This window comes from Lepidochelys olivacea, assembly GCF_965140295.1.
Source record: "Lepidochelys olivacea isolate rLepOli2 genome assembly, chromosome: 10".
Lineage (NCBI taxonomy): Eukaryota > Metazoa > Chordata > Testudines > Cheloniidae > Lepidochelys > Lepidochelys olivacea.
The window spans coordinates 47280764-47291400 of NC_140420.1; the positions used below are offsets into that span (position 1 = coordinate 47280764).

General features: G+C 47.1%; 1 protein-coding gene across 2 annotated transcripts; it reads left to right on the forward strand.

Annotated features, from left to right (window-relative positions):
* The first annotated feature begins 236 nt into the window (after positions 1-236).
* LOC311527260 (cytochrome P450 1A5-like) lies at positions 237-9928 on the forward strand. 2 transcript variants are annotated; one of them, XM_084641051.1, is made up of 8 exons: positions 242-345; positions 2585-2676; positions 4016-4880; positions 5747-5873; positions 6443-6532; positions 6624-6747; positions 6997-7083; positions 8982-9928. In XM_084641051.1, the coding sequence occupies exons 3-8, from the start codon at positions 4047-4049 to the stop codon at positions 9286-9288; spliced, it is 1569 nt and encodes a 522-aa protein (XP_084497177.1). In that variant the 5' UTR covers positions 242-345; positions 2585-2676; positions 4016-4046; the 3' UTR covers positions 9289-9928. The 2 variants fall into 2 exon arrangements, with proteins under 2 accessions (XP_084497176.1, XP_084497177.1); XM_084641050.1 differs by lacking the exon at positions 2585-2676 and having other exon boundaries at positions 237-345.
* Positions 9929-10637: the final 709 nt, after the last annotated feature.

The window sequence follows — 10637 nt, forward strand, 5'->3', positions numbered from 1 at the left end:
CCCCCTCAAGGATTGAACTCACAACCTTGGGTTTAACAGGCTAATGTTCAAACCACTGAGCTAGCCCCTCACCCTTAGTCAGCCTGGAGTTCCAAAACAGGTGGCTTGGAGGATACTTTTGCAGTGCGATAGGAGGATGATTGACCAATCAGGTTTCAGGGGAGGTGCATAGAAAGCTGTCTGAAAGTGATCCTTCAACCTGCCTGAGGGGGAGAACCTAGTTCACTGTCCAGAAGAGCGAGTTCCAGACCCCTTGGGGAGAGACTCCTCACGCCGTCACCAAAGAACTTCTCGCCACAGGTGGCAAGTCCAACCTAAGCACCATCCCTCCTCTGGGACACACAGGTACTGTAGGCTGCTTCACACAGCCCTTATCTTTGTAATATATTAAAAAACAAGGGTTAGTTTAAATACTTGTGGGGGACAGTAGGAAGTGGCTGTCCAGGGCCGGTCTCTCTCAGATGTGTTGTATGTGTGCATCGCTGGTCCAGGTATTCCAAAGCAATTTTGGGGACTTCCATTTTACAGGAGCCCAATTTGAGACTTCTTAAAAGGGGGTCAGATGTTCAGAAAGTGCTGAGCACCCACTCTCTGAAAACCAGCCCTCCGGGGCACCCAAAACCAGGGCCCACCCAAAACCACTAGTCATTTTGGAAAAGCTTGGCCAGTATTCTGATAACAAGGGTCCAAATAACGCTAACCGTTCAGCTCAAAGAACGTATGTGAAGGCTGTAATTATGTATCAAATAGCCTAAATAACTGGGGCTCTTTCAAGACAAAACTTATTCAGAACTCAGCAGACCTGCCATTATGCAAATCCCTATAGAATTTAGCAGGGAAGAAACCAATAGGATTCTATAGCAATCTAAGAGAGTTCAATAAAAATCCCTGTAAAAACCAACAGAATTTAACAGAGAGAGCTTTTCTATATGTTTTTGGGACTGCCCCCTCATAGAATTCTCTAGCAGAGATCTCATTTTGGATTAAATTCTAGAGGATGATCCAAAACTGATGGGAAGGAGATCATTTGATAATGGAGTTGTCAGGATCTGTCCATATGGGAGGTAGAATAGGTTTTACTTTTAGTCCTGAGTTAGACAGCAGGAAATCAATCCTAGATCAGTCAATACAGTTCAATGCACTACGCTGCGCAACAAAACATCAGTTTTCATGGGCTTGGCTCATCGGTCACCCAGACATTTCTCCACTCGTCCCACAAATATCTCTGCAATTCCTTCCAGGCACAAAACACCCTCCCTGAACTGAGTCACAATCCTTTCCTCCTTCAGCCTCTCAGCCTGGGCCACCTTCAAGAAACTAGCCAATTTTAGATGGCTCGGGGTCACTGACATTCATGGAGCCCTGAGATTATAGAGATCAAACAAATCAGCTTGCTGAAAAATTTCAACGGCTTCAAAATGTTGATCAAAAACGGAGACCATTTTCTTGGATTTATTTGTTTGATTTGATTTGATTTGCAATTTCCTTCCCTCCTCCATTTTTCAACCAATGCACCTTGTTAATGATTCAGGTAAGCACTATCTGGTCTATGCCACAGTGTGATCTTCTCATTGCTCCACTAATGCTTTGTCCCCAGTTCCCTCATCTGGTTACATTTACGTCTCGTTTCAAACTCGTCAACTCTTTAGGGCAGGGCCTGTGTCTTTCTGTACTAGAGCAATGGGACCCTGGTCCTGACGACAGCTGTTGGGTGCTCCTGCAATGCAAATAATAAATCGTTAGCATTAATTCCGACAGTGAAATACACACTCGATTTAAAAAAGAAAAGGAGGACTTGTGGCACCTTAGAGACTAACCAATTTATTTGAGCATAAGCTTTCGTGAGCTACAGCTCACTTCATCGGATGCATTTCAGAAGTGCAGCACTGTCAAAGCCACCAGTTGCCTCACAGTGGCACCCTGGCTTGAAGGAATAACTGTTGTATCTCCTGTAGCACTGTGGGTAAATGTTAGGGCCAGCTCCTGGGCCAGCTCCATTAAATCAATTAAGCTGAACTGGTTTAACCCAGCTGAGGATCTTTCCCCAACTTGTTAAGGGCAATCAATGGAAGGATCTGAGTGTTCTGCTGTAGAGGGTCTAGGGCCTAGGCCCTGGGTTACAGACACTGCTGCATTGCCACCATGGGAGACAGACAGACAAAGTAGCCCCTTACTGCTCCTGCAAAGTCGGGCCCCACAGGAAGTCCTAGAGGGACTCCCTGGATCACTTGATTGGCTCACATCCACTACTTAAGTCAGGCAGTGAGCTGGCTGCATAGGCGACACATGTGGGTGGTGGGGTGTGTGCGGTCAAGTCGTCCCTGCCCCCTCTCCTCAGATTTCTGCTCGGCCTGCTGGGGGAGAGGGGCTCCGTCCTTTTCCCACTGTGCCTGTCCCCTGGCACACTCGGCCCCTGTTCCTGGCAGCCAGGCCCAGACAGGGAGTGGAAGGGGTGGGATGGAGTCGATTATCACACTGGCTGAAGATGGTGGCTCTGGGTCACTGCTCTGTCCAGTTTGGTGGCTGCCTGCAAGAACCCAGCTGGGGACTTGGCAGCAGCCCATCCCTTCTACTCCCCACCCAGGTCCAGTTGCCTGGGAGAGTGGCTGAGTGAGCCCTAAACTTGCCAGTGGGAGGTGCAGTGGAAGAAGGACAGAACCTCTTGCCCCTCTGCAGGTAACTCTGGTGGGATGAGGAGAGCATGGTGGTCCCTGGGCTGGGCACAGGGGTCACTGGGGAAGGTGCTGGGAGAAGGTTTCCTGGTTTTTGCTCAGCTGGAGGTAGGAGCATTGCCTGTGCCCTGCACCGCCCCTGCTGAGGTGTCCGTAAGCTCCAGGGAGACACTGGTGCTGTGAGTCTCCGGGCCCCAGCCAGACCCAGAGACATATGTTCCCCACTCCTGTGGCCCCAGCCCCCCAGGAGCCAGCGGGAATGGCCACTGTGGCCCAGGGAGGTGTGGCTGGAATTTCCTCCCTGAGGCGACATCGGGGCCTCATGTGACCCCTCCCTTTACATTGTGCCCCCCCCAGTATCACGAGGCACGAATCATCTATGGCTGGTTGGATTGTCTGAGCATCTCTGTAGACTCCTTGTTGCATCTGCATTGGACACTGCTCCTTGCCTCTCTCCTGCAATCTGCATCCAACCCTGCTCCACTCCCGTCTTGTCCTTGGCTCCTGCCCTCGCTCCCAATTCCTGCCTTGCTCCTGTTCCTTGCCTCATCTCTGGTTCCTTCCCCTATGTCCTGCACCTGATCATTGCCTGCTAATGTCCTCTCTAATCATTGGCTCAGCTCCTGACTCTGACCTTAGGTCAGACTGTCTATGTCCTGATTCCTAACAATCAGTGGCCAGAGAGGATAATGATGGAGCAGTAGATTCCTCCCCCATGTCTCCCAGGGTTCAGATAATGCTGATGGGTCTTGTGTATTTCAAACTGCCCTGTCAATTTCTCTTCATTCCATGGCAGGGCTGCAGTAAACCAATCAACTCCACAAAGAGGAAAGTGAAATGTTAATTGGCACTTCAAGTCTCTGCAGTTCTTGAGCTCTTTCCACCTGCAGATCCCCAAGAGCATCACAAACATTTTGTTAATAAATTTAGCTCCACAACACCCCTGAGCTAATAAGTATGATTAGTCCCATTTTGCCAATGGGAAGCAGAGGCACAATGGGATGAAGTGACTTGCCCAAGGTTCCCCAGGAAGTTTGTGGCAGAACCAGGATTTGGACCCAGATCTCCTGATTCCTGTTCTGTGCTCTTGGAACTAGAACTAGTGTAGGAGGAATATCCCAGCAGGTAAGAGGCTCTAGGGTCAAAGGGCTGGATCCCCGCTAATGGCCAACCCACAGGAAGGGTTTATGAAGAAAGGATCCCCCAAAGTTCTAATGCAAGGAGGCCTGAGTGTGTCATGGCCCTGTGTGGAGTCTGGTCCACTTGAGGTATAAGGCTAGCATTTCCTTAGCAGCCTGAGGAAGTTAGACACCCAACACCCTCCTTTTGTTTAATTTTCTCAGGCTTCTTAGTCCCTTGAAGAGGAAGGCTGCAATGTCACTGCTGGGAAGTCAGAGCATTATCTCAGTCACCGAGATCCTTATTGCCTCTGCTGTCTTCTGTCTGACATTCATGGTCATCAGATCCTTCCGGCAGCAGATCCCCAAGGGGCTGAAGAGGCTCCCAGGACCAAGGGGTTACCCCCTGATAGGCAACGTGCTGGAGCTGGGGAGCAATCCACACCTGACCTTGACTCAGATGAGCCAGAAGTATGGAGATGTGATGCAGATATGGATCGGCACCAGACCTGTGCTGGTGCTGAGTGGTTTGGACACCATCAAACAAGCCCTGGTGAAGCAAGGGGAGGACTTCATGGGGCGCCCTGATCTCTACAGCTTTCACCATATTACAGATGGCCAGAGCTTGACCTTCAGCACTGATTCAGGGGAGGTGTGGAGAGCTCGCAGGAAGTTGGCCCAGAATGCTCTGAAGACCTTCTCTGTCTTGCCCAGCCCCAACTCTTCGTCCACCTGCCTCCTCGAGGAGCACGTCTCCAAAGAAGCTGACTACCTAATAAGAAAGTTGCTGCAACTGATGGAAGAGAAGAAGAGGTTCGACGCCTTTCGGTATGTGGTGGTCTCTGTGGCCAATGTCATCTCTGCCATGTGCTTTGGCAACCGTTATGACCATGATGACCAGGAGCTGCTCAGCATAGTGAATGTGACGGAGGAATTTGGGGATGTGGCTGCCTCCGGCAATCCAGTGGATTTCATCCCAGTGCTCCAGTATCTCCCGAACCGCACCATGAAGAAATTTATGGAATTCAACACGAGGTTCCTCAGGCTCCTGCAGGACATTGTCAAAGAGCATTACGAGAGCTTTGAGAAGGTAAGAGCCTAGGGGGAATCTGCTCACACCTGAGATGAGCTTCTGTGCTGTGCCCTTCAGCTTCTGCAAGTTACTTTTCCTCTTGCAGCAGGCTGTCCTGTAGCAAATCTAAGCACTCACCAGTGTTACTATGATGGCCATTCAAAACTTCATAGAAAGGTTGGGATAGAATTTATACCCTTGTCCAAATGCACAGGTCCCTACCAACTGAGCTAAAGAAGAACATCCATTAGCTGTTAGCAACACAGGGCCTAGTACCTATGACACACTGTTGAACAGTACTGATGTCAATCAACAGAGGGCAATGGTGCGCCCACACACTAGCCTGTTCATTCCACCATCCACCTAAATAAAAGTCAGGAAAGGTGCACAGTGAATGGATGTTATGCTGCTTTTTTGATAACCTGCCTAGCCAAAATAGCATTTTATTATCTCTAGGAATTTTACAAATGAATCTTCATCTTATCTATTATGGGAGCATCTTAGGACCCAAATTACCCTAGTTTCTATATTAATAAGTTTCTCTCCCTAGGCACATATTAAGAGTTAATTTGCTTAGCATGTTTGTCTTGTATTTTCCAAGAAGAGGATCATTCTGACATCCTGCACTTCCAAGCTGTATATTCTCATCTCCTTATTTTTATGGCTCGGTGAAATGTTACCTACTGACTGTAGGGGAAGAAAATATTCTCCTGACCTCCTTGTCCTGTCATGACTGGAATTTACTCACACTTCTGTGACATGGGAGTACTGGACTTTCCAGCACAGCATCCCTTCAGTAGTAGATTGCTCTTCATTACCTCTCAGTTTACCTGCCTAGTGATCTGGAATTTCATGCCATCTTCCTCTGGACTTTCCTCTTTCAGGACAACATTCGAGACATCACTGACTCCTTGATTGAGCAAAGTCAGGAGAATAAAGTGGAAGCCAATGCCAACATTCAGCTCCCGAAGGGAAAAATTGTCAACCTGGTCAATGACCTCTTCGGAGCCGGTAAGAACATTCCAATTCAGGCTTTCAAATCGGAAACCACTTTCTATTTTTGCATCCCAAGAAACTCTGATAAATATTAGTCCTTTTTTTGTTCCCCCCATAAGAACACTCCATCCAGCTGCTCTGAGTAGCAGAAAACAGATCACATTAGTTTTTTCACCCTGACGCCTACCAGCAACGACCCCAGGAGGCTTTCTACTATTTGAGGAAGAGTTTGTAGGAAGACAGCACTCTGGGGAAATGAAGCTCCCAAGAGACAGTTTTGTATCCCTATTTACCAGAACTGGTCCTGACTCATCACTAAATTACACTGGGGAAACCCCATTGATTTCATTGAAGTTCCACCCGTATAAAACTGAAATAATACAGTGACGAATCAGCATCACTAAGCACAGAGTGGAGCAAGTGTAAAAACCCTTAACTAGGAATTTTTTTATCACACCTTTCTGAGTTGGACAAAACCTGGTGTGCAAGCAAGGAAAATCTGATGACAATCTAAAGCCCAGGGCTTGAATTTTCCCTTTGACTTGTCTTCATCTAGTATCTGTCTTTCCTCTCTGTCTGTCTAGGGTTTGACTCTGTGACAACATCTTTGTCCTGGAGCCTCATGTATCTTGTGACTTATCCAGACATTCAGAAGAAGATTCAGGAAGAATTAGGTAAATGTATGTTTTCAGTCACAGAGTTAAAATGTCTCTCTCTAGAAGGCTGGATTCCAACCGTCCTTTTCCTCGTCTTTATAACCTGTAGATCAGACCATTGGCAGAGAGAGGAGACCCAGACTCTCAGACCGGCCCATGCTGCCTTACACAGAAGCCTTTATCTTAGAGATGTTCAGACATTCCTCCTTCCTGCCCTTCACCATTCCTCACTGGTAAGTGCTACGGATGCAGTGGAGATGTAGGGGCATAACACATTGAGTGGTACCTTTATTCAGCATGTCGCTCCATTGATGGTCCGCTCAGTGTGAGAGATGCAAAACCCAGCCCTTAGAAAGTACAATAATGCTCAAAAAAATGATCTCCTCTGGGCTCAATTCTGACTTAAACAGGCCCAGGAATTGATTAATATGAGAACACAGAGGCAGCTTTTTAAACTTAAGAATTTCACTCTTGTCCTTCAGCACAACGAAAGATACAGTTCTGAATGGCTACTACATCCCGAAGGACCTCTGTGTTTTTGTCAACCAATGGCAAGTCAATCACGATGAGTAAGTATATGCAGAGTCCAGATAGGGTAATAGTGTGCAATCCATTCAGATCAATGTACCAGCCCCCATTTAGTCGCATAGAACATGGCACTACCATGTACCTTCAGTATGACTGGTTGGCACTTGGACAAACAGATCAGGATGGTGCTGTGTTTGTGTGGTGGCATCCATGATGTACTAGCCACTTTCCAAGCAAACAAGAAGGAATGTTCCCTGCCCCATTGTATCAAAAAAACCAAACCTCGATGAGGTGGCCCTGGCTGGATTTCTGTGCTTTCCCCGTTCTCCACAGGACTGGGAATTTCTGCTGTGGGAAGACACAGAGATGGCCAGGGCAGGGGAGCGGTGAGTGGGTGGGGCATTGGAACTGGGCTGTCAAGGAGCACTGGGTGGGCTGCTGAGGCCACAGACTCCACACAGATAGCCCTGGTCCCCATCAAGCTTCCCCCTGAATCTGCTGGGTCTGTAGGCCTGACTTGCACCTTAGCCCTTGCTGATGAAAGGATCAGGGAGAAATCTCTTGTGAGACAGGAAAAAGACCTGGGAGTCACTGCAGACAGCTCAATGGAAATCTCTGCTCCGTGTGCAGCAGAGGTGAAAAAGGCAACCAGAATGTCAGGGTGCACAGGGAATGGGGTCAGGGTGCACAGGGAATGGGGTCGGGAAAAACACCGAGAGCTTTGTCTACATATGGAAATTTACCGGCATAATGGAATAACTATTGGCCTATAGCTATTTTGGTATAACTAATGACAATTATTCCAGTCAGTTTCCCCATGTAGAAAAGTTGGGATGATTATACTGCTCTTCTGTACATCAATGACACCCTCTCCCTGGGAATACTGTGTCCAGGTCTGGTCACCCCATCTCCAAAAGGACAGAGCAGGGATGGAAAGGGTCCAGAAACAGCTAATGGAAAAGGTTAGAGGTCTAGAAAAATTTGCATATGGAGAGAGACTGAAAAAACTGGGTCTATTTAGTTGAGAGGGCAGCTGAATAGGAAGGGGACGTGGTAGAGTGTACAAAATAATGTTTGGTACAGAGTGCTTGTATTTACCCTCTCATAATAAAGGAGGAAGGGTATATTCAATAGCATCAGAAAGCAGCAAATTTAAAACTGATCAGAGGACTTGATCACAGCCTGTAAGTACCTACCTGGGGAGCAGAAATGTAATAATAGAGGGTTCTCCAATCTATCAGACAAAAGTACAAGATCCAATGGCTGGAAGCTGAAACTAGATGCATTCAAACTAGAAGTCAGGTGCAAATTTGAACGGTCAGGGTAATTAATCATTTGAACAATTTTCCAAGGGTTGTGGTGGATTCTCCATCACTGGCAATTTATAAATCAAGATGGGATGTTTGTCTGTAAGATATACTTTAGTTCAAACCAGAATGAACTCAGGGGAGTTCTAGGGCCTTTGTTGTAAAGGACATCAGACTAGATGACCACAACAGGTTCCTTCTGGCCTTATAATCTGTGAAATACACAACTGACCTGTGGAGTGCATTGCCACAAGATACTACTGAGGTTAAGGGCTTAGCAGGATTCAGAAAAGGATTAGACATTAGTGGATAATGAGAACATTAACTGTAACTTCAGAGAGGATTAAAAACATGTTTATAAGGGATCTAACCCCTCAGGCTTCAGTGCAAAAGCCAACCAGTAACATCAAGGCCTTACAACAGATGTTAACTTGGCCCAATGCCTTCTGAAGGTTATTTTAAATGGAAAAGGCATTCTTGAGTGAGAAAGGTGCGTGGATGTCAATGTGTCCTAGGCCCGGTTCTGAAGCTGTTCCTGACACCCATCCAAGCTGAATTCCCTGCTCTCCAGCATTCCCTCTCAAGGCACCAGCAGAACAGAAGTTTCAGGAGCTTTGCTCTTGCTATTCTAGGAAGCTTTGGAAAGAACCATCTACGTTTGACCCAGAGCGTTTTCTCTGTGCCGGAGGGACTGAAGTAAACAAGACCGATGGGGAGAAGATACTGGTCTTTGGCCTGGGGAAGAGGAGGTGCCTTGGTGAGACCATTGCCAGATGGGAGGTCTTCCTCTTCCTGACCACCCTGCTGCAGCAGCTGGAATTCAGCGTCTCTGATGGACAGAAGGTGGACATGACCCCTCTGTATGGCCTGCTAATGAAACACAAGAGGTGTGAGCACTTCCAGGTTAAGCAGCGCTTCCCAATCCAGAGTTCAGAGTGAGTCACCTCTGGACACTGGATGGGGGCAAGGGGAGATCCCATTTGAATTTTCATCCTTAGGGGCATATGCTAAGATAAATTGGACCCAATATAGCTTCTATCTGACTAATCTGTATTGATTTGTCTTGCCCGTCCATTAATTAGCTCCATCACCCTCACCTGTATAATCATGACAGACATGCCAGGGTAGCCTGGCTTGTTCACACAGGTGTAACTGCTTTTGGGGGTGATGCATGATAGCTGGGGCTCTCTGCTGAATTCCTCTTTGAATGCTACTAAGGTGTATTCCGTTAATGCCTCCTTATAACAGACAGCCAAAAGTTGAAGCCGTTGGGACCACCCATGTGCTTAAAGTTATACATGTGCTTAAGATCTTTGCTAAGCTGGAACCTAAGCTTGTCCCAAATGTCATGATGACCTTCATCCAGGTAGAGTATTAAGGTCCATGGACATCTTAGGAGGTAGATCCTCAGCTGAAATAAACTCCTTATTGGAGCTAGGACAACTGACAACTAACCCTTGTGTTCAGTATTGTCTATTACATTGTAGAAGAAGGCTAGGCTTGTCAAGGAGGGTAAGAAAGAGTTCAGCATCTCACTCCCAACTGAACATAGGTAATAAAACAACTTTGTTTACATGGATTAGCTTTCTGGTTTCTTGGACCTGTTTGATTTCCTCCAAAGAGCCCCAGAAACTGAGGCAGCTTCGATGAATGAACTCTTTGTTGTAAGACAGCCCATGAAAACAGGAACGTGACAGCGATGGCTTGTAAGTCATATTGGATGTAAGCAAATAGCAAGAGAAGGTTAGAATTTGTGATAATTGGCAAGATTTGAACACTAACAATTAAGTAAGGGAATGCAGAAGTGCCCTAGGGGTGGGGAATGTTAACTAGGCTTCATTCTGGGAGAAAGCATGACATGATAGAGGAACCTTTTGATGTTAGCAAGTAACTGTTGCTCAGACCCATGTCTCTCGTATGCTAAAAAGGTCACGTGATCCCACTGCAGGTTCCAAAGAACCTTTGAAATGCTGTGGGTGCCAGCAGAAGAAAGTGAGGATGAAATGATATTGCATTTCTGAACAAGTGAAAGCAAATAATAGTCAGCCCTAGCTCGCATCATCCATAGATTCCAAAGCACTTTGCAAATGAGATCAGCATAAATTTACAGATAGGGAAACTGAGGCATGGAGCGATGGCTAGTGACTGGCCCAAGATCACCCAACTGGGAAGCAAACCCAAGTCTTTTGAGGCCCAGTCCAGTGCTCTATCCATTAGGCAACACTGCCCAACTGGAAGTTGCATTTGAGAGCAGAGTCCCGGTGAGCATCTCTCCAGCTGCTGGAATC

Excerpts from the sequence above, each read along its gene's own strand:
- LOC311527260 (XM_084641050.1), top strand. The coding sequence starts at position 4,047 with ATGTCACTGCTGGGAAGTCAGAGCATTATCTCAGTCACCGAGATCCTT. Across the intron at positions 4,881-5,746 it reads ATTACGAGAGCTTTGAGAAG|GACAACATTCGAGACATCAC; the intron begins GTAAGAGCCTAG and ends TTCCTCTTTCAG. Across the intron at positions 6,748-6,996 it reads CCCTTCACCATTCCTCACTG|CACAACGAAAGATACAGTTC; the intron begins GTAAGTGCTACG and ends CTTGTCCTTCAG.